General features: G+C 43.3%; 1 protein-coding gene across 1 annotated transcript in view; it reads left to right on the forward strand.

The window, feature by feature from the left end:
• The window catches only part of SMIM14 (small integral membrane protein 14), a 75,540-nt gene that overhangs the window by 29,601 nt on the left and 21,245 nt on the right, over window positions 1-24,694 (forward strand). Inside the window, exon 3 of the mRNA XM_034772038.1 lies at window positions 14,886-14,934. Within this exon, the coding sequence (XP_034627929.1) occupies window positions 14,886-14,934 (49 nt within the window). The remainder of the gene's footprint in view (window positions 1-14,885; window positions 14,935-24,694) is intronic.

Below are 24,694 nucleotides of genomic sequence, written 5' to 3' on the forward strand. Positions count from 1 at the left end.
GGGGGGGCGAGGCGAGGCGGGGGGGGGGGGGGGGGGTGGTTTTTGAATGGTGCGGCGACCGGCGAGATCGAGGCGCGGGGGGGGGGAGAGGGTTCGGAGCAGTCAGGGGACAGGGAGCAGAGGGGTTTAGATGGGTCGGGAGTTCTGGGGGGGGCTGTCAGGGGGTGGGGAGTGGTTGGATGGGGCGTGGGAGTCCCAGGGGTCTGTCTGGGGATGGGGGTGTGGATAAGGGTTGGGGCAATCAGGGTACAGGTAGGGGGTACAGTCCTAGGGGGCCAGTTAGGATGGGCGGAGGGTCTCAGGAGGGGGCAGTCAGGGGACAAGAGGCAGGGAGGCTTAGGTAGGGGGTGGAGTCCTGGGGGGCAGTTAGGGGAAGGGGTCCCAGGAGGGGGCAGGCAGGGGACAAGGAGTGGGGGGAGGGTTGGGGATTCTGAGGGGGGGAGTGGGAGGGGCAGGGGCGGGGCTAGGGCAGGACAGGGGCGGGGCTCCTCCCGTCCTCTTTTTTGCTTGCTGGATTATGGTAACCCTACTATAGCTGCACAGCTACCTTCTGTATCCATTGACTTGTGTCTGTCAGTATAAAACCTAAGGCCCCAGTTCTGCAAACACTTGGACTTCATAGGATGACACACATGTAAAGTTTCTCACATGCACAACATTTGCAGGATTAAGTTCTAAATTTGGAAGACCAAGACTGTAAAAATAAAATAGTTGAGAGGCAGAACCTAGAAACTCTGTGTTTTTTCCAGCTCTGCCACTGACTTGCTGAGTAACCTTGGGCAAGTTGTTCTACCTGTCGGTGACTTAATTTCTGATCTGTAAAATGGGAATAATTATTCTTTCACCCATATTTGTAATGTACTTGAAGATCTGTGGAAGAAAACAATTTCATAAACATTTGTTCTAAATATTGACAGGTGTGAACTGTGTCCAGCTAGGGAAATATGGTTACAAGTTTAAATATAATATATGTTTTAAACAACCACTCAAGCAGCCAACAAAGACTGCTTACTTATCTGTAATTAAAAGTGGATCAGAATTGCATGCATCACATTTGCGATATCTGGAGATGGTCTCTTAAGGTGCGGAAACTTGTACAAGTTTCATTATAACTTCTTGCACTGGATTCTGTGATAGCACCTCTCACATCTGCTAGCCTGGAACACTTTTCTCAGCCAGCCTTGTGGGACAGTAGCAGTGCTGTCTCATGCTTCTGCTCACATCCTTCTCCCAAGCATTTACAAATCTGGACCCACTCTCTTCTCCATGTAAAAATCTGTGGATGCACAGGACTCCCAGCCAGTGCTTTGGCTTTGAATACTGGATTGCTTTCAGCATCTTTGAAAATTGATTTAAGAGAAACCTTTTAAAAAACCAGTAAAGAGGTGTTAGCGGAATATGGATACGTTTCCACACATCACTTTTGAGTCCAGGGAAAACTGGGGTGAGTAAGGTGTCAGTGCATATAAGTTCCACTCTTACCACCTAGGACAGTCTTTTGTGCTTAGTTATTGCTCTCTACTTTCAGTTCAAAAGCATAACTAAATTAAGACTTAGGAAGTGCGGAGTCCTATGGTAGTAGTTCTATAATTTCGATGTCAATAGGTATTGCTGCTCCAGTTAATGTACCTGCTTGCTGTATTGCAAACTAAGGATACCTTGGAGCACAGCCACAGTAAACTTTAAGGATTAATACCTCTTACCATGTTATGTGTTTCTTGTTTTTATAGCAAATATCAACCCTACAAAATTAATGGAAAATAACATCTCCAAAATCCCATTTGCCTCAATACATTTATTAGTCAGTGGCAACTTATGAAGATAATGACTGTGTTCAGCTCTTCTTTGACTACCATGAACCATGCTTTTAGTAGATATTCCAGCTAAGACAGAGTGAATTGAATCAAGTGATTAAATGTCAAGCTGGTCAACCAAGCAGCTAATACCAGTGTTTACAATTATTGGATGTTGTCATACACACAGGGCTACAATTACATTTTCATCCCCTCTTTGTTGAATTAAAAAAATTAAAAATTATCTATTTTGTTCTTGTCTGTATTTTTGCAAGGTTTTATATATATATAGGAATAGATTCTTCTGATGTTGTAGAAGATTTTAAGGCCAAATAATATCTAGCTCTTAGACTGTGCTTTCCATCACTAGATCTCAAAGTGCTTTACAAAAGAGGTCAGTATCATTATCTCCATTTTTGGGAAAGTGAGGCACAGAGAGGGGAGTGACTTTCCCACCTCAAGTGTGTCTATTTACCTGGTTTTGCGTGCTTGAAGAGGGAAAAGGCAGGTGGCTTTCTGCCCCTTCTCTACTGCCTCCAAATTCTGGTGGCAGCCTGGGTCTTGTTTGGCTTTCAGCATAAGTTTTAGAGCATTCTCAGGGTTGTTCTACCTTATGCTGGCCTATATGGTCCCTATGGGGCTGTTCTGGCAGGATTGATAGAGCACATTGCCTTTGTACGCTGGCTTGCTCCCACCACACTACCTGTGCCAACGGAGTTAAGAGCAGGTAAGGTAGAGCTCGCTGTGTGGACTTCATGCTACTCAGGGATTACCATATCCAAGCCCTCTTTAAGTCGGCTTTCCATTGGTGCAAAGGGGACAGAGCAGAGGCCAAGATCTGCAAAAGAATATATTTCTATTTATACTCCTTAGAAGGAGACCAGAGGTTGGGGGAAGCTGAAGAAAAATTAAGGAAGCATTTTCCTTTCCCTTCCTGTGGACCTGCAGGAAGCAACAAGCGCCAATGATGCTTAGGAAGCTTGTCAGACCACCTCACAAACCTTAGGAGGCCTTATGGGGTCACCCCTGACTCTCACTGAGCCTTAGACTCATTAGGGACCTACATCCTCCTCTAAGCGTTAGGTGGCTCAGAATGACCACACAAGCGCTAACGAGCAATCTCAGGCTCTGTCTACACTTCAAGTGCTGCAACAGCACAACTGTAGCCGTGCCACTGCAGCGCTGTAGTGAAGACACTTGCTACAGTGATGCAAGTATTTTTTTCCGTAGCTTTAGTAAATCTGTCCCCTGAAGAGGCAATAGCTAGGTAGGTGTAAGAATTCTTCCATCGACCTAGCTGTGTCTACGGGGATTAGGTTGACCTAACTGAGTCAGGCAAGGAGTGAAATTATTCACAGCCATGAGCAATGTAGCCAGGTCAACCTAAACTTTAGGTGTAGACCAGGCCTAATATTCACAGAGAGGATGTCATTAGCCATCTTTGACTATGGGGTTGGGACCCTGGTGACCCTCCTAAGGTAGTGTGAGCCACAAGGGAACAACAGAGGGCCTGAACCCGCAAGGTGCTGGGTGCCCCCTGAGTGCTCTCTGTTTGCATTGACTTCCAGCCCTCTTGAGTTCAGTTGGATTAAGGGTTCTGTCACCTTGCAGGAGTGAGCCCATAAAATGTATAATGAAAATAGTGGTAGCTAAGTGATATCTAAAACAAGCAGAATACATGTGAACAAATCCAGTCAGTTCTAGATCAAACAGTCCAAGTGGAGGCAGATTTCTGAGCAGGTAAAAGTGAATTATAGCTGTGTCTGTCTCGGGGAGACCACTTTTCCCATAAAAGAGTTTAATTTGAAAGTTCAAGACAGCTGTCATTCTTTCCATCTCCCAATTCTGAGCCTTACACTATGCTGATTAAATAGTAATAATAGTAATTTCTCTGTGATCACTCATGACTACCCCGAGTTGAAATGTGTTTACATTGTTTGACCATTTTATTAAAAGTAGAAGAGAGACTATTGATTGTACATTGAAAATTTCAGTAACTCTGTGTCCTAGGAGTAGTTATAATCTGTATGTTATATTGTGGCAGGACTGTTTTTGATCATCTGAACCTTTGTCTGCCTCTTTTCCTTTTACTGATAAAAAGAAATCATACTGTATCTCTAGTGCCACCAAGTGACTACTCAGTCAGTTAAACTATGGGTCATTAAGGTTTTGATCCTTCAAAACCATCTGCCTGGAAATGCAGCTGTAGGTGTCACCCCGTATGGGTCACTTTGCAGAATAGAGCCCTTCCATTATGTGGTCCAAAAAACATGCATGTTCTTTGTTTGCATGTTAGACATAAGTCTGGTAGTTCCCTCTCAAGATCTGCTTTTGTTGTTCAATGTTATCCAGGCAGTCTTATTATTATGATCATTTCTGGTCTCTCCGATTTGTTGTCTATTATTCCGTGCAGCCAGAGGCATTGTGGGACTCCCTGTTAGGTTCAGCTTGAATGATGGAGGTGTGAAGGTCTCTTCCCCTGACTTTTGTACTGATACCTTGCTCTGCTGCTTCACTCCTTTCTGTGTTCACTAACAGCAGGGTACTGGTGACATTCTAATCTCCCAGCAAAGCAATACAATATAGGCTATGAAGTTGGGGGGAGGAGAAAAGGGGGACTGGTATGACTGAGGGGAGAGATAAAGGGAGGAGCAATTCCTTGCCTGGAAGACAACCATCTCCTCTCTGCTGAACTGTTTCTCTTTTGCATTCCCCTCCATATTATTTCTGACCCTTCAATAATAAAATGAGCATAATGTTTCTGTGACAGGTTCCCCCCAGGGACTGGGGTGCCACTGAGCCCGCCTGACCCACCAGCCTGGGTTCCCTTTACACTGTACTGCTATGCAGCCTGTCAAGCCCTTCCCCAGGCTTCAGACTGCACTTTACCAGCACACATACAGATAGGGACACACCCACACACATGCTGAGATCAGCTCTGCATGGGAAGGCTCAGCTAAGGAACTGCCAGTACTCAAGTGCACACCCCCTCTGGAGGGTAAACTCAAAATTATACCATCTTGTGCTGCACAGAGAACTGTACAACACAAGCTCATAAAATTTTCCCCCTCCCTCAATGTGAAGAGAGATATGCAACAGCTTTCTGCCCCAAGTATGGTTTCCAAACACTGGTTTTAGACAAAACAAAAACAAGTTAATTAACTACAAAAGATAAATTTGAAGTGATAGCAAACAGATCAAAGCAGATTACTGAGCAAATAAAACAAACACTCAAACTAAGCTTAAGGTACTAAGGAAAATTTTCACCCTAAATGTTGTTTTAGGCAGATTGCAGAGATTCTTAAAAACCAGCTGCACTGGCCTGCAGCTTGAAACTTCAGATATTTCATCCACAGGCTAGACACCCTTCCAGCCTGGGCTCAGGAATTCTCTTCCCCTCAGTCTTATGTTTCTTAGATGTTTCCAGCAGTCATCCTGGGCGGGGATTCAGTGAAGAATGAACCTCGATTATGTCACTCTCCTGCCTTAAATAGGTTTTACATATGGCGGCAATCCTTTGTCTTCCAGTGTGATTCCCACCCCCAGCCAGTGGAAAAATACTAATTTTATCATGGAGTCTAGTGTCAGGTGACTTGATCCATGAACCTTGCAGCCATAACTCAGTCTATTTGCAGTGTTCAAGGAAGGCTTTCCAGGAAGGTGGGAGATTAGCATCTTCAAAGACCTATTGTTTTTCCCAATAGCCCTTTCCAGTCAGCAATCTAGACCAATTGCCATCTGTCTAGTTGGTGTTCCCCAGGTATAAACACATTGGTAATAGGTGCATAGACAATATTCCTAACTTCATATACAAAAATGATACATGCATACAAATATGATAATCATATTCAGTAAATCATAACCTTTCCAATGATATCTCACATGCCCCATCGTGCATAAAATACATCTTAGTTATGCCATTATTGTATTATAACAATATTTCTATAAATAATATGGGGCGTAGTGTCACAATTTCCTCCTCTGATCACCACCATTCCCCCTCCTCCTACCTGGATGGTATGATGATGGTTCTAGATTCTGAGGTACGCTTTAAAATCCAAGTATTCTGTCCCAAAAGGCGCCAAACACCCCCCCTCTCTTGTTGTCAATGGGAGAGTGTGATGGGTTGGATCACAGAAACCCCCTTGGGGCTGCCAACTGATGTGCCAAGACTACTTCTGCCCCTTCTTTCCTGCCCTGGCAGCTTGGGACTTCAGTGCCCTGCCTGGTTTGAGCCAGACCAGCTAGTCTGCTGCAGACCCAAACCCAGGTCTGAACCTCAAGCTGCAGACTTAACTGAAAGCAACTTAAGAAGTGTTCCTGTCTTTAACACTCAAATGCCCAACTCCCAATGGGGTCCAAACCCAAATAAATCCGTTTTACTCTATATAAAGCTTATGCAGGGTAAACTCATAAATTGTTTGCCCTCTATAACACTGATAGAGAGATATGCACAGCTGTTTGCCCCTCCCCCCCAGGTATTAATACATACTCTGGGTTAATTAATAAGTAAAAAGTGATTTTATTAAATACAAAAAGTAGGATTTTAAGTGGTTCCAAGTAATACCAGACAGAACAAAGTGAATTACCAAGCAAAATAAAATAAAACATGCAAGCCTATGCCTAATCCAGTAAGAAAACTGAATACAGATAAAATCTCACCCTCAGAGATGTTTCAATAAGCTTCTATCACAGACTGGACGCCTTCCTAGTCTGGGCACAATCCTTTCCCCTGGTACAGCCCTTGTTCTAGCTCAGGGGGTAGCTAGGGAATTTCTCATGATTGCAGCCCCCTTTGTTCTGTTCCACCCCCTTATATAGCTTTGGTACAAGGCAGGAAACTTTTATGTCTCTGGGTCCCCCCTTCCTCCCCTACTCAATGGAAAAACACCAGGTTAAAGATGGATTCCAGTTCAGGTGACATGATCACATGTCACTGTAAGACTTCATTACCCACTTGCCAGCACACACACATACAGGAAGACTTACAAGTAAAACAGAACCATCTACAGACAATTGTCCTGGTTAATGGGAGGCATCAAGATTCCAAACCACCATTAATGGCCTACACTTTGCATAATTACAATAGGCGCTCAGAGTTATATGTAATATTTCTAGTTTCAGATACAAGAATGATACGTTTATACAAATAGGATGAACACACTCAGTAGATTATAAGCTTTGTAATGATACCTTACAAGAGACCTTTTGCATGAAGCATATTCCAGTTACATTATATTCACACTCATTAGCATATTTTCATAAAATCATATGGAGTGCAACGTCACAGAGAGGATTGGACTCCATTTTTTTTTACTCTGTCCTCATACCTCCAACTATTATTCTATCCTCATCTTTCCACTTGCTTAAAGCGTATGTGGGAGCGTGGGGTGTTTTAGTTTCTCTTTGCCTATTTCTCCCAAGGAAGCTAATTTTATTTAAGGGACAATTTAATTCCATCAATACGCTCTCCCTCTCTTTCTCATTTATCTTGCCCAGCTTGTAGGTGTCCGTTTCTGCATCTTTAAATATGAACTTGATGGATAGTACTAGGATTCAGTTTGCAACCTGGCTTGTACTCTGTGCTGGCCTATCAGACTGGCAGCAATTTATTTATCATGTTGTTTACTAAATTATTAATATCCTTTTGACAGAACAGATGCGGCTGCCCAACTAAACTAAAGCAGTGACTTCGTTATCCAGAAGCATCAGATTGCAATCAAGAGCATGCCATGCTGTTCTCATATTCTAGCATAATTGGAAAAACGTGAAGTTTATGATTGGGACAACAGAAAATTTTTGCCACAGTGCAGAGATTTTGCTTTTCTTGCAGAAAATGTTCACCCAGTATTAGCCATAATAATATATGCCTATCTCATAGAACTGGAAAGGACCTTGAAAGGTCATCAAGTCCAGTCCCCTGCCTTCACTAGCAGGACCAAGTACTGTCTCTGACCGTTCCCCTTCATCCCTAAATGACCCCCTCAAGGATTGAACTCACAACCCTGGGTTTAGCAGGCCAATGCTCAAACCACATTAAGGGGAGCAGCTACTGAGACCATTTTATTATTGTATTGTGGTAGCACTCAAAGGCCCCAAGTTTTGCGGTTTCATTGTGCTAAGAACTGTACAAACTCCTAGCAAAACTTAATACTTCTTGTAATAGGAGTAGTGGGACACATCCAGGTTTTCAGCATGCTTCTTGGACACAGTTAAAACATGGTAAGGATCTGTCTACACTCCAAGTTGAAACCTGCTTTAACTTTAACAGCTGGATTTTAACACTGCTGCATTAGCAGCGTGGACTGGGACTAAGGCCTGGTCTATACTACCCGCCTGAATCGGCGGGTAGAAATCGACCTCTCGGGGATCGATTTATCGCGTCCCGTCGGGACGCGACAATCGATCCCCGAATCGGCGCTCTAACTCCACCAGCGGAGGTGGTAGTAAGCGCCGCCGACAAAAAGCGGCAGAAGTCGATTTTGCCGCCGTCCTCACAACGGGGTAAGTCGGCTGTAATACGTCGAATTCAGCTACGCTATTCACGTAGCTGAATTTGCGTATCTTAAATCGACTCCCCGCTGTAGTGTAGATGTACCCTAAGAGAGGTGCATTTGGAAAAATGTAAGGAGTTGCTTGAAACATTAATCAGAGGGGTTCTTGTCTTCTGAACTGGTTGGTTTTACAAAGCCAAAAATATTCACTTGAGTCAGAGGGGAGGGGTGGGATCTTCCCACCTGATCTAGAAATACCTGCCTCTTCTTCCCACTCACCATGCCCTGGGGTTCCCATTTTAAATATTTCAATAGGTGGGTCATGTCCTCTTGTAATTCAACAACGGGGTAGGGAGTCATTTTTAAATCTTTGGTACCTTCACACTCCAAAATCTGCTTAAAATAAAGCAAACCCCAAAACTGACAGAGGAACTCTTCTTGTATGTTTGGATGGTGTTTTAGCTCATTTAGCCCTGGAAAGGGACATTTTAAAAAAATGTACTTGGAAGGCGATAAAAAGGACATTATTAGGTTTAAAAAATATTTTTTACCTGTATTACCAGTAAGGCTTTAGATTATTGAAATTGAAAATTTGAAACTCTAACTTCTTCACCCTTTCGGTTGGTTCCATTTTGCCTTTAACTCAATTTGGACAATAAAACGTTTCTGGTTCTTATGTACTAGTACAATGCTGCAACATTGGGGTGGCAGACACTAAACAGGAAACCTCTAAATCCAAACACAAAACACTGACATGAAAGAAAATAATAAAAGCACTTCTATTAATATTTGGTTTTGTAAGTTCTCCTTCTCCCAGCTCCTTCCTTTTTAAACAAAGCCTAACTGCTTAAACCCTAAACTATCTGACAGTGTCCTTTTTAGGGGCTTGATCCAAAGCCCGCTTTAATCAATAGAAAGATTCCCATGGACTTCAGTGGGCTGTGTATCAGGCCCTATGATTAAGATGCTAATCCTGAACTGAATTTATGTTTTTGAGAACGTGGAAGTCTCTCCACGGGAAAACAAATAAAAACAACACTAATATTCATTAATATTTTTATACCTTTTGAGCATAAAATGTTATCCTATTTTAGAATTAACATCTGACTGTCCTCAAATCAAAACCAGACCTCTCCCAGCACCATCTCATTGAGATTCTCTTTCAGTTGAACTGCAGCTGAGCTACTTTATCTTCCTTTTCTAACTGAAGAATGGAATTCATTGGTGAAATCTGTATTTTAAAATAGAAAAATTAGTTTCATTTTTAAATATTGTTATCCCGTAAACCTTCACCCACAACTCCCCACCCCTTCAGACCAAAAAATGTAAGTACAGAAACTGTTCACAGACTCTGAGAATTGCTCCTCTTTCACATACGATACTTGAAATATACAATATTCAGAATTTCTAATAGTTACTGTGTCCCCTATGGAAGCAGTTAGCAGGAAATAGGCAGAGTTGGTAAGAGAAGAGGCATTCTGGTTCCAGTAAGAAGTTTTTTTAGCTTCCCCACTATTTAACTTACATATGCCTCCTGTAAGATATAGTGGAGTCTCTTTTTCTTTCATTTAGACCAGTGGTTCCCAAACTTGTTCCGCCACTTGTGCAGGGAAAGCCTCTGGCAGGCCGGGCCAGTTTGTGTACCTGCCGCGTCCGCAGGTTCAGCCGATCGCGGCTCCCAGTGGCCGCGGTTTGCTGCTCCAGGCCAATGGGAGCTGCAGGAAGCGGCACAGGCTAAGGAACGTACTGGCCGCCGCTTCCAGCAGCTCCCATTGGCCTGGAGCAGCAAACCGCGGCCACTGGGAGCCGCGATCGGCTGAACCTGCGGACGCGGCAGGTACACAAACCGGCCCGGCCTGCCAGAGGCTTTCCCTGCACAAGTGGCGGAACAAGTTTGGGAACCACTGATTTAGACTAATTTAATGACCACAAGGGATAGGACTTGTATAAGGTTATACGGAATTAGAGCCAATCCTCCAGTTTAAACTGAGCAAAACCTGTTTTTCTTTACACCAATTAATTTCAAATAATCTGCTACTTTCTATCACAAGAGAACAATTTTTTTGCAAGTCACTTCATTGTTTTAAACAAACAAGTTACATAGCTCCATCGGTTATGTAGCCACATTTGAACTCATATTGAACAGGTTGCTGGAGTTTTTCACAAACTTGTGGGCAGTAAGGGAAAGAGGACATATACAATGTTCCAATAACAATTATAGGAGTGTGCATGATCTGTAGCTTCTTAAGAACTGATTCACGATGTGGGTAATCTTTTTTAGATAGGACCTTAAGCAACTCATGCGTCTTTAAAAAGAAAAACTCAAATGAAAGACTCAAATACTTTGATTTTTTTGTTGCTCAATATGGATATAGGAGAGACTGTTAAAAAGTGAACTTCCTGCGGGTAGGGATTCATGTGAATCTATAAATTTGCATTACTATGTATTGTTTCCCATAGAGATTCATTTCACACAGCTCATAAGAAATATGCACTTTTTAGCACTTATCTCTTGCAAACAGGTGTTTCAGAACACAGTCTGAAATTTTTAAAGCTGCCTAAAGGACTTGGCATGTAAAACTGCCCAAAACTAAGGGTAGGTCTACACTACCGTGGTAAGTTGACCTACACTACGCAACACCAGCTACGTGATTAACGTAGCTGGAGTCGATGTATCTTAGGTCGAGTTACTATGGGGTCTACACCGCGGGGGGTCAATGGGAGAAAATCTCCCATCAATTTACCTTACTCTTCTCATCGGGGGTAGAGTACCGGGGTCGACTGGAGAGCGATTTGCTGTCGATTTGGCGGGTCTACACTAGACCCGCTAAATCAACTGCCAGTGGATTGATCTCAGAGCGTCGATCCCAGCTGTAATGTAGACCTGCCCTAAATGAGTATTGTGTGGCCAGATCTTCTGAAAATCAGCCAGAGTATTATGACATCTTTACTCTTTAAGGGTTTATTAGTATATTTGTTTATGGATAAAACCGACCTTGTCCATGTATTCAACAAGAAAATATTTTTCAGTTATGTGTCACAATTTTTCTAGTGCAGTGGTTTTCAACCTGTGGTCCATGGACCCCTGAGGGTCTGCAGACTATGTCTGAGATTTCCAAAGGGGTCCATACCTCCATTAAAAAATGTGTAGGGGTCCGCACATGAAAAAAGGTTGAAAATCACTCTTCTAGTGACACTTACTTTAAGATAGATCAGTTACTTTGAATATTTCTGCCACTTGGCACTTCTATAGCTCCTTACATCAAAGGGCCTTAAAGTGTCTTTCAAATCTTAATGAATAAGCTTCACATGGTGGTTAAAATACCAATGGTCAGCCTGCACTAGAGCGCCCACCATTGCTACTGCTGCTGGCACTGCATTAGTGGTACAATGGAAAGAAATGGAGGGAGGGGGAAGTGCTAAAAAACATTTTAAGAACAGTGTAAAAACTATTCTGAACTGGGTAGGGTGTAACAAGGCCTGGATTAGTGCTTAGAGCAGGAGTAGATGACACCGTGTTCAAAACACCCATGGCCTTTAGCCGCTGTCTACACTAGACAGAGGAGCTGCCTGGGTGGTAGCAACGCTGGGAGATGTTAAAGGGGAAAGAGCTAGAATAGACAGGTGTTGACTGATATTTGTAAAAGTGGCCTCCCTTATTTGTTTTTGCTTTGAGCTTCCCTCTGATACTGTTTCCATGTGAGCGGTAGCTAGATTAAGGGATGGCTTCAGTGGGAGCTTTTAAGTGCACAATAGCTGCAGGTGAGACTCATATGTAGGAAGGGGTGTGCATGGTTAGGAGGAGTCTCCATAAAATGTGTGCAGATTACGTAAACCAGAATAAAAATCCTCACATATTTTATTGTAATTTTCCACAGATTTCTTCTGTGCCCTGTATCAAAGTTGTGAATTTTGCTTACACCGTTGTCTTTATGTGGCAAGTAATTGGTACTACAGGTCCATGTTTATAACCATTGGGTAAAATTTTCAGAAGCGGCTAAGTCCCCCTAGAAGCCTAAATCCTATTGAATTTAAATGGGATTTAAGAGCGAAAGTGACCTAGGCACTTTTGAAAATTTTACCTATTTCTTTTTGCGTAACCATCAAAAAAAGATCTTTATTACAAGTACATGAAGAAATTGTTTGTTGTTGTTTATATGGGGAGGGTTTTGTGTATATTAAAGAATGTATGATGCATGCTAGTGAGTCTGTACGGGGGAGGGATAGCTCAGTGGTTTGAGCATTGGCCTGCTAAACCCAGGGTTGTGAGTTCAATCCTTAAGGGGGCCACTTAGGGATCTGTGGCAAAATCAGTACTTGGTCCTGCTAGTGAAGGCAGGGGGCTGGACTGAATGACCTTTCAAGGTCCCTTCCAGTTCTAGGAGATAGGATATCTCCATTATAAAAAAATATAAAAATGTATTATGTCTCAAAGGTCAAATTGTATATCTTTTGTCCATTTAATATGCTGGGATTGACCCACGAGTGCTGACCACCTGCAAACCCCATGGCCTCCAGTAGGGATTGTAAATGTTTAGCCCCTCCCTAAATCAAGCCCTTTTATGAATGGAATTTATCCACATCATTCACCTCTTTAAACCGTAGGTTCACCAATGTCCAATCCTTACAGTCCAGAATATTTCAGTAACAAAATATTCTAAGTCAGTATAATTTGGTAAGAGAAGTTCATCCTCTTATAAGGATGATCTGCAAAGGTTTGTAATAAAAATTGGGCTTGTGCCCTTCTTTGTGATATGTAAAGAAGGCCTGGAAGTAGGTTTGGTTTGCAGTGTTGTTTCTGGGGGTGAGGGTGTCTTCTATTCGATTTTTTTTTCTGCCTGTTTATTAACCATAGAAACATCAGGAAAGTTAATTTTGGTTTTCCCTGGTTTTGCTGGAGGCCTTCTTGACAGTCTCATAGCATGTTTATTATGAGCTCGAAACACCTTCATTGAAGGAAGTGTTGTGATAAATCTTTAGTAAAGGTTTCCTTTCTCCAAAATGTTCATTAGTCTTTGAAGTTAAATAGTATAAACTGAGTTTTAAATGTTCTGACTAAAAATCTCTTCCTTTCTCAATTGCTCAGCTTTTGCTGTCTTGGCCTTTGTGAAGTGTTGTGCTTTGTATAATACGTTATGTGCTTATAATAAAATGAGTGATTATACCTGCTACACCAATGTAAGGTAAAACTTGGGGGAAAGTGTGAGACTTCTGCACAAGCTACTAGATTTGTTTAATCGTGAACAATTACACTTGTACTATTTAGTGTTTGTGTATGTGTGCCTGTATTGATTAATACCCCAAAGTCATAGTGAGCATCCCATTGTGACAAGAAGAGATAGACGCTCCGATACTGCTATTAAAGCACGTCTTTGAAATTCAACATGGTGATTGTTTTGAGGCCAGAGACCTTTTGTTCATCCCAGGAATTTTTATGCAGATTTGCCTGAGTAAAAATTGCTTCTTGAAAATCACCATTTCCTATCTCCAGCCTGTGTTTTGCGAAATATAATTTTGGTAGTATGTCAGAATCCCTGAACATTCTAAGACCAGGTCCTCATTGCCCCTCGCGACGCCTGGGAAGAGAGAGAACATGGCAGCAGAATAGATGCCCAGTGATCAATCCCTGCCTCTGCGGTCCTATCCTGCAAATGTGACATGAACCCCGGAACAGAAATAAACACGAATAATAATGGGGAACCAGGAGAACATGAGTTTAAGACTCATTTATCATTAATGTTAATATTTCCCTTCACACCTTTTATAATTAATCAATATCTCATTTTCCACTGAGAGGTTGCACAAGCAGGAATAGAGCCCAACTCCATAATAGGCTGGACACAAATCCCATTCTCTTAACCAGGCTGCTTCTCAAAACAAACCTGCGACATCTTTCTGCAGAATTGAAAGGCCAGGGTTCAACCTCTGCTAATGGGGCTGGTGATATAATAGAAAATGTTTCTGCATTTTTTTTTCTAAACCTAACAAACTAGGAAACTGTATACAAAATATACTTTCTTTAAAGAAAGTTATTAGGTTGAAAAATCAAAAATGCAAAAGATGGGAAATGCCAGAATTAAAGTGCAAATGCATTATTTTAGTATGATCACATATTAATAGATGATCACGTGGTATTTTAATGTAGCTTTTTAATCTGATTGTAACAGCACCCATCCATTATGAACCTCACAGTATATACAGGTTTATAAACTTGAACTTAAAAAATGTATTCAGACTTAAAACTTGTGTAACATACCAGGAATGTTGATAATAGAAGCAACAGTATTTTAGTCAGTCACCTTAAAGTACGTTGTATAAATAGTTATTTAGAAACCTCATAAATAACTAGGATTCTTCACATACCAAAAACCTGGTGTGAGGCAGCAATGTAGCAGTTATAATCTTTCTTATCAAAGATCTCTGATGGTTTCAGTTCAAAAATTCAACCTAGTATTCCCTAATATTTTTTAAACTCTGTATAGATCCATTATGTTGAATAAGTTTAAACTATGCAATAATTCAGATCTGTCTTGCTACTTTTGAACAGCTGATCAGGTCCCTTTCCTAACGATGAGGTCTTTCTTTTTATTCATTTCAGTTGAGGCAATCCCAGTCATACTGCACAGACACAGAATGCCTTCAAGAATGTAAGTAACCGTGTTCTAACTGGAAGTGTATGAGATTAGGACTCCTGTGAAAGTCAAAATAAGTAGCAATAATTTAACTAAAATGAGATGTTGTATGGCCTGGATCTTTTTTTCTTTCTTGCAGAGTTGTGGTTTGAATTAATCTTTGTCAGTTTAAAATTAATGTATGTTATGGGCCACATCCTGGGCTGAGCAACCCTGAAACCCATTGGTGTCAATGTGAGTTGCAGGAGTGCAGCACCTTTCTCAATTTGTCCCCAAGTCTAATGGAATTTAGCCTAGTAACTTTCAGGGTTCAAACTTGACCTTCCTTGCACCTGCAAGGACCATGGTACTAAGTGGGATTCACCCCAGGCAGGAGAATCATGGATTTTCCAATACACAGAGGTTGTGCCAGGAGAGGGTGGTTTTAATGTCCACATGTAGCACTATGGGAGCCCTGCCAGCAAAGACTGCAGTGGGACTGTGCTGAATCAATACATCCCCTGAATGCCTGGGTCATGCCCCCTCCATGGCTAGTGCCATTCACTTGTAGGATTCTGCAGTCTCTTTGAATCACTGTGACCCCCCCCCCTCCACTCCAAGAAGAGTTTCCTTCACAGAAGGGCCTCTGCCAGCATCTGCCTGTGAGGGAATCTGATCCATTATGCACCGTATACACGGCAGGGGTTCTCAGGACAAATCTTGCTGGTGGCCGCTCTCACACTTCTTCCTAAAATATTTAATTACCTTTAGGAAAAACAAATAAATATGCACATACACATGTCCAAATCATTGTAATTTATTTATTGCTAGTTAGTAAGTCTGCTGTGAAAAGTGATATTAACAACTTACAAGTATCACTTTTTACAGCAGATTTACTCAGCCCTAGGAAGTCTGGGGACAAATGAAGCCCTGGATGGGAGATCGGGGTAGGCAGCAGGGGCAATTGGGGAGGGCGGGTTGGCTGGGGAAAGCAGCGGGGGGCCAGAGCCTGAAACCCCACAGCCGGAGCCCAGGGCTAGAGGCCAAAGCCTCACTACCAGAGCCTTCCTCCCCGCTGAAGACCAAATTCTGAGCCCCACCGCCCCCACCAGCTGCCAAACTCTTGCTGGAAGCCCCAGCAACCAACACCAAGGCTGTGCATCCAGGAGCACCAGGGAGGGGGAGGAGCTGCTGCTCCCCCGCCTCCCCCCATCACACCCCAGTAGGCTATGGCCACAAGAAAAGCCCCTGGTGACCGCATTTGAGAAATGCTACACTAAAGTAGAGTGTGATGGCATTTCTCCCTGACTCAGTGGCCATTTCACTAATACAGCAGTGTTGAGGTGTATGTTCGCTTAAAATATGCTGTAAATTTCCTGTAAATAATAAGTGCACACTGACTGGACATCATCATGTTAGCCAAATGGGATCAATTCAGACATGGAAGTGAATCTGTGTGGAGATTCCACTGAAGGTTTTGAGTGGCAGAGTGATCACCGCCTGGTAAAATTGAGCATTATGTAGTTACAGTTTGTAGTCAGGTAATACAAACATTATTGTCTGTGAATGCATTTGGAAGGGGAGTGAGCAGCAGTGGGCCAGGGAAGTGTAGTTAAAACAATAAAGTAAAATTTTCAAGAGGACCTAACTGAGGAGCCTAATTTAGGCTTTGAAAAGCATCTCATTTAGGACCCTAAAGCCCATTTTCTAAAGTAACTTAAGCCTTAGGAGCCTAAGTCTGACTGAAAGTCATCTTTGAAAATGGGCCTCAGGCTCCTAAATGACTAGATGCCTTAGGAAATTTTACCCCAAAGCTTGTTAATGCATAAAACCTTCAATGACACATATGTCCAGGCAGCATAATGCTCAACCAAGTAGTGGCAAAAAGAACAGGAATACTTGTGGCACCTTAGAGACTAACAAATTTATTTGAGCATAAGCTTTCGTGGGCTACAGCCCACTTCATCGGAAAGCTTATGCTCAAATAAATTTGTTAGTCTCTAAGGTGCCACAAGTATTCCTGTTCTTTTTGCAGATACAGACTAACACGGCTGCTACTCTGAAACCAAGTAGTGCACATACATGCTTGACTAAGCTGCCTGTTTCTGAGGGATGGATTTTTAGCCAGTTGTTTCCACATGCATACCTGTCCTGGTGCTACAGGAACAGGCCTATCCTCATTAATTGAATAACGAGCACCTAGTGGGCCTGCTAAAAGACCATCAGGCTCAGTTGGAGGAAGGTGCTGAGAGAGACACAAGTCCTTCTAAGACCACGTATACACTACACCTTATGTTGGTATAACTTACGTTGCTCAAGGATTTGAATAAACCACCCCCTTGAGTGACGTAAGTTATACTGACCTAAGCACTGGTGTAGACCAGGGTTCTCAACCCCCCCACCCCCCCAACATGCTATAAAAATTCCATGGCCCATCTGTGCCACAACAACTGTTTTTCTGCATATAAAAGTCAGGGCCAGCATTAGGGGATAGTAAGCAGCACAACTGCCTGGGGCCCCACACTATGGGGGGCCCTGTGAAGCTAAGTTGCTTTGGCTTCGGCTTCAGCCTCAGGTGGTGGGGCTTCGGCTTTCTGCCCTGGGCCCCAGCAAGTCTAATGCCAGCCCTGATTGGCGGACCCCTGAAACCTGATTGTGGCCCCCCCAGTGGGCCCCAGACCCCTGGTTCAGAACCACTGGTGTAGACAATTCTCCTGCCAACATAGCTACCACTGCTCATTGGGGCAGGAGTAATTAAGTTGACAGAAGAGCTCTCTCCCATCAGCTTAGAGCATCTGCACTAGCAGCACTAGGATGGCACGCAGCTGTATCAATACAGCTGTGCCGCTGTAAGCTCTGCAGTGTGGACATAGCCTAAGAGAGAGAGGAGCTCCCAGAAACCACAGGCCCCACGGATGAGAGCTATGCAATCCCTGAGTGCAAGGGGAGAGGCTACAGACCAGAGAGGCCAGGACTGAGAACCACAGGACTGCACCTTTAGCAAGTTTGAAGATGACACTAACCTGGGAGGAGTGGTAGATACGCTGGAGAGTAGGGATAGGATACAGAGGGACCTAGACAAATTAGAGAATTGAGCCAAAAGAAATCTGATGAGGTTCAACAAGGACAAGTGAAGAGTCCTGCACTTAGGATGGAAGAATCTCATGCACTGCTACAGACTAGGGACCGAGTGGCTAGGCAGCAGTTCTGCAGAAAAGGACCTAGGGGTTACAGTGAATGAGAAGCTGGATATGAGTCAACAGTGTGCCCTTGTTGCCAAGAAGGCTAACAGCATTTTGGGCTGTATAAGTAGGGGCATTGCCAGCAGATCGAGGGACGTGATCATTCCCCTCTATTCGGCATTGGTGAGGCCTCACCTGGAGTACTGTGTCCTGTTTTGGGCCCCACACTACAAGAAGGATGTAGAAAATTTGGAAAGAGTCCAGCGGAGGGCAACAAAAATGATTAGGGAGCAGGAGCACATGACTTATGAGGAGAGGCTGCGGGAACTGGGATTGTTTAGTCTGCAGAAGAGAAGAATGAGGGGGGGATTTGATAGCTGCTTTCAACTACCTGAAAGGGGGTTCCAAAGAGGATAGATCTAGACTGTTCTCAGTGGTACCGGATGACAGAGCAAGGAGTAATGGTCTCAAGTTGCAGTGGGGGAGGTTTAGGTTGGATATTAGGAAAAACTTTTTCACTAGGATGGTGGTGAAGCACTGGAATGGGTTACCTAGGGAGGTGGTGGAATCTTCTTCCTTAGAGGTTTTTAAGGTCAGGCTTGATGAAGCCCTGGCTGGGATGATTTAGTCGGGGATTGGTCCTGCTTTGAGCAGGGGGTTGGACTAGATGACCTGATGAGGTCCCTTCCAACCCTGATATTCTATAATTCTATGACCCAAGGAGAAGGGCAGTGTAAGACCTGAGCCCAAGGGGACAGACTATATTTGAAGTTTAATAAGTAGAAGCCTAGCACGGGAATTTTGTCTTAAGTCTGTTTGGACTTTGTGGAGTTCTGAAAGAGTCCTGAGAAAAAGGAAACTGAGGCAGGAAGTGCTTGCGGCACCACACTAGGTCAGCAGGGGATGCTCTGGGGCAGACATACCTCACCACACCTGGGCTCCTATACATGTCTGCACTCTGGCAAGGACAAACATCTGAATATATTAAAGAATTTTTATAGGTTTGCACCTGCAAAGTATGGAGACAAATGTGTCTGAGTGGAAGCTTGCTGAAAATACACATCAAAATGTGTTGTCCTAATTAGAACACCATTCATGTTTACTCTTAAAGCTTATTGTTATGTCCAAGGTTTTATCTTAGTTACAGGATTCAGATAAAACACAGTTGAGTCCTGTCCACATGACTGATACAACTGTGTAGTGCAGTGTCGTAATGGGTCAGGACACAGCTATGTTGTAACCAGGATCTCTGACTCAGTTATGCTTATAGTGCAGATGTGCCATTAGATTTTCCCAGTTGCCATTAAAAGGAATGAAAGAAGGCAAAAGAATCACAGCTTGTACTTTAATGATCATTATTCATATAAGAAGGTACAACAATTTAGATTTATTTGGCCTTTTAGAATGGTTGAGTTACAAATGCTTTGCTTTCTGCAATCACCTGATATTCATGCAAATTGCATATAATCATGGCTTTAAAAATTTACTTACTGTTTGTCCAAAATCAGATATCTGAAGAGTAACTGTCTGCTCAGCAAGAATCAGTGTAAAGTTAGTCCAATCAGATAAGGCTTGGAAAAGGACATCTTCTTCTTCCAGCGTGGTGCAGCTGCTTTGCACCATGCCACCACTGTATTCTGGTTGTAAATCTGGCTCAACTGGTCCAGGGAGGATGATCCTAATTTAAAATGATCCTTAGATGGCATTTAGCCTCTTTCACAGGTATGGAATTTTACAATGAGTTGCAAGCAACTTCTGAGAAGGAAAAAGGGGCATGTATGTCAGGGGATAGTGATAGCATGGTCTAGCAGTTTCAGTATTCACCTGCGTTGGGAGTTGTGTTCCTGTCTCTGCCACAGACTTGCTTTGTGACAAGTAACCCATCTATAAAATAAATGGTAATACTTCCTCCTTCCCAGTTGGGGGTGAGGGGGCATGAGGCTTAGTTCATTAATGTTCGTGAAGCACTTTGAGATCCTTGGGCTGATGGGTATTGTATAGAAGAGCCAAGTTCTATTCAATTATTTTATAATATGCACAGTTTAATTCCAGTGGGGGGTCACTTTCTGTTAATGACTTAGGATGACATTTTGACTGACTGTTTTTTAATTGGGTAAACAACAAGTGTTGTAAAACTCTCAAGAATCAAATAACAGAATAAACAGATTGAGCCTGGAGAATCTGCTGGAACTGTTGTTTTCTAAGGTGGGTTATGACTATTCTGGGCCCTGCTCCATGAGAACGTCACATCCACCCTCACCCTCACTCTCAGACAGACAGGCATGAGGCATGACTTTCATTCATTGCCTCCCTGTTCCTTCCCCTTAAATCAGGTTGTCATGAGTCTACAGTTGTGATGGATCTAGAATCCCGCTCCTTTTTCCTAAGTCTTGCACCAGCAGCAAGTGACTCGCTGGCTAGCAGCAATCAGCTCGGTACTATGGTTCCTGCCATTTACTGATTCATAGTTCTTCATTGCTGGGCCCAGATCCCAAAATTCTTGCTTTAATTCTCCCCTGACAGTTCATTCTGGTGGTTCATGTTTTCTTCTGGAAAGCCAGCTGCTCATGTTGTTATAGACAAATCCTATGGCTACAGATCATAGAAGTAACTGCTGAGATTTATGTGTGTTTTGGTTTGGGAAACAACAGGGCTGTGGCTCAGTGATGTCATAGGTGTATCATGTTTTTCTGTTGCTACCAACTAAGGAGAGGCAATGACAGAAATCCATGTAAACTCCCTAAACACTGTGGATTATGATTCTTTCTGTGAAATGTATCCTTTAACCCCAAATTTAAGATTTTTTTGGAGCTTGCATCCAGCCAATGTTTATTTTTACTATCTTTCTTAGGGGTAGGTATCATTAGAGTTCAGCTTGTATTGCAAACTGGACCTGTTCTTCATAGTGGAGGATTTTAACTGAAAGATTTCTTGGGGCGTTGTGTAACTACAAACTAAAGAGGTCATCTTAAAGCCTTTTATATATCTCTTTAGAGTAACAAGGATTCTAATTTATAACTTAGGCAAGGAAGCACATGATACAATAAGGGAGTGCTGCTCAGGGTAGTTAGTAATCGTACATTAGCACTTTGAAAATACTGTATAAGGTGCTACACAAACATTAGAAGCTCTATTCCTCTCTCCTAGCTATCTCTCCTTTGCTCTCAGGATCCAGTACAGTGACCAGGGAACTGAGTTTAACCAATGTGCTTAAGCACAGTTTGTAGCTGAACGAGGTTGTAATACAGTTTGGATGGGTCCAAGTGTGTTAGAATCAGGTTCTAGCCAAACTTAGGCTATTCACCAGTTATCCTAACACTATTTGGCCCCATTCCCACTGCATCTCAGATCCCAGTTCAACCTTAATTTCAGTTGTGATTGAACTTGCTTCCTTTACCTATATGCCATAGTTAGGGAGGGTGTAGGATTCTTCAGAATCTGTTACTCAGGAAATCTCTTAACATAAGTGGAAGGGGAGAAGCCACACTTTATGTAGAGTGGATGAATCATAGCTTTTTGCCTCAATTCACAGATCAAGCGACAGAGCAGTTGCAGCTATTAGGTGAAAGGTAAGATGACATGGACTCACGTGCCTGCAGTATGCAGATGGCACATAGCATTACCTATCTTTCACCAGATAGGATCATACTACTACCAACAAGATGACCCACTGTTTGTATAGGATCAGCTCATGGATGGTTGAAGCGGAACCCGAGAAGAGAAGGATGGTGTTTGTGGGCAAAGGAAAGCACTCTGAGACTTTCCAGCCATGGTAGAGGCTGCTTTAATTGAAGGTGCACACCCATAAATTGGTCATTTCCATCTGTAGTTTAGGAGTGCTCATGAATTCCTTGCTGACACAAAGCTCTCACGTGGCAGCATCTGCAAGGATGCTTTCTACCATCTCCAGTTGTCTAGAAGCTTCTGTCCCATCTTGGCAGATGGTGACCTGTCTCAATTATATATACCTGTATCACCATCCATCTGGACTACAGCAGTAAAGCCATCAATGCTTAGGAATCTCCAGCTGGAACAGAACTCTGCTGCATGTCTCCTTAGCAAGGGTGGCTACTCCAACCACATCAAACCTGTCCTCCTTTCTCCACACTGTCTTTGCATAGAACTTCAAGACATGTTCAAGGTCTTGGTCCTTATCGTCAAGGTGCTCAATGCCTTGGCCTTAGAACTTCTAAGTGATAGCTTGAAGTTCCAAGATGAGGACTTTGGTCATAAATTCTGCTTCTCTGGAACAATGGAACTTTCTGCCTTCACTGTGCAGGAGATAGAGCTTTCTTGGGGGTTAATCTGAGACTGTGGAATTTAACTCCCCCAGAAATAAAGGACTATAGCTGGGCTTTATTTAAAAAAAAAAAAAAAAAAAAAAAGTTCACCAAAAAATGCAGTTTTGGGTCAACAAACTTCATGAATTTGACACACATTTGCTGAATAGTTTTGGACAAAAAAAAATTTGGGGCTAGATATACAAGAGGACTTAGACATGCACTTATACGCACTATCCCAGTGGTTAGGGTATTCATGTGGGAGACCCAGGTTTGAATCCCTGCTCTAGACCAGGGATTTGAACTCAGATCTTCACTCTGCAAGGTGAGTGTCCTAACCACCAGGGCTATAGCATATTCTAGGGTGGGTTTTTCCTTCTCTTTTGTTGAAGCTGTTCCACTTTGTATAAATAATCATGTATTCACTGGGCCAGGTAGAGGAAAAAATGACTCTGTAGCCTGGTGATTATTATAAAAGTCTAAAAATGCCCAGAAAAAAAAACAAGAAGTTTTGGGTCCAACAGCATTTTGTTTGACCTGAAATGAACTTGTTATTGACTTTTTAGATTTGTTGAAAATTCTGAAAATATTTGGGGTTGGGTGGAATGAAAAAATTCCCCCCTACCCCTGACTGCCAGAGACTGAAAGATCAGTTAAGTGCCCAGCTCTACTAAAAGTCATCACAGACCTCACCATCTTTCAGTCCAAGTGCAAGGTTCATTTCTTTGACCTGCCTTCTCTAATAGAAACACAAAGCAATGAGTACATTAAATGCGTACACACAGTTCTCCTCCTGCCGAGAGAGAAAAAGAACAAACCATACATGATAGATGCTAGTCACATCGCTTAAGGCACTACTAGAAGGCTATTGGCTCCTGGAGTAATGACGTGGTATAAGGATCTATGCAGAATAGAAGTTGGTCATCTCCTGACCTTTCAATCAAGTTCTTAGGCCTGGTCTACACTACGGGTTTAGGTCGACTTTAGCAGCGTTAAACCGAATTAAGCCTGGACACGTCCACACAACGAGGCCCTTTCTTTCGACTTAAAGGGCCCTTTAAACCGGTTTCTTTACACCACCTCCGACGAGGGGATTAGCGATAAAACCGGCCTTTGCGGGTCGGAATTGGGGTAGTGTGGACGGAATTCGATGTTATTGGCCTCCGGGAGCTATCCCACAGTGCTTCATTGTGACCGCTCTGGACAGCGCTCTCAACTCAGATGCACTGACCAGGTAGACAGGAAAAGACCCGCGAAGGTTTGAATTTCATTTCCTGTTTGCCCAGCGTGGAGAGCACAGGTGACCACGCAGAGCTCATCAGCACAGGTAACCGTCATGGAGTCCTCCCAGGATCGCAAAAGAGCTCCAGCATGGACCGAACGGGAGGTACGAGATCTGCTCGCCATATGGGGAGATGAAGCAGTGATAGCTGAACTCCGTAGCAGTAAAAGAAATGGAAAAGTATTAGAAAAGATCTCCAAGGCCATGAAGGACCAAGGCCATAACAGGGACACACAGCAGTGCCGCGTGAAAATTAAGGAGCTAAGGCAAGCCTACCACAAAGCCAGAGAAGCAAACGGAAGGTCCGGGGCAGAGCCGCAAACTTGCCGCTACTACGCGGAGCTGCATGCGATCCTAGGGGGTGCAGCCACCACTACCCCAACCGTGTGCTATGACTCTCTCACTGGAGAAACACACAGGGAAGACGGTTCGGGGAACGAGGAAGATGACGATGGAGGTACTGTAGGTAGCTCACAGCAGCAAGGAAGCGGAGAAACCGGTTTCCCCAACAGCCAGGATCTGTTTGTTACCCTGGACCTGGAACCAGTAACCTCCGAACTCACCCAAGACCCTCAGGGCACACAGGAGACCTCTGGTGAGTGTACCTTTGTAAATATTTGTAAACATTACACATGGTTTAAAAGCAAGCGTGTTTAATGATTAATTTGCCCTGGCAATCGCGGCCAGTACATCTACTGGAAAAGTCTGTTAACGTGTATGGGGATGGAGCGGAAATCCTCCAGGGACATCTCCAGAAAGCTCTCCTTTATGTACTCCCAAAGCCTTTGCAAAAGGTTTCTGGGGAGGGCTGCCTTATCCCGTCCGCCATGGTAGGACACTTTACCACGCCAGGCCAGTAGCACGTAGTCTGGAATCATTGCATAACAAAGCATGGCAGCGTATGGTCCCGGTGTTTGCTGGCATGCAGACAATATCCATTCCTTGTCTCTCTTTGTTATCCTCAGGAGAGTGATATCATTCACGGTCACCTGGTTGAAATGGGGTGATTTTATTAAGGGGACATTCAGAGGCGCCCGTTCCTGCTCTTCTGA

Source organism: Trachemys scripta, chromosome 5 (assembly GCF_013100865.1).
Source record: "Trachemys scripta elegans isolate TJP31775 chromosome 5, CAS_Tse_1.0, whole genome shotgun sequence".
Lineage (NCBI taxonomy): Eukaryota > Metazoa > Chordata > Testudines > Emydidae > Trachemys > Trachemys scripta.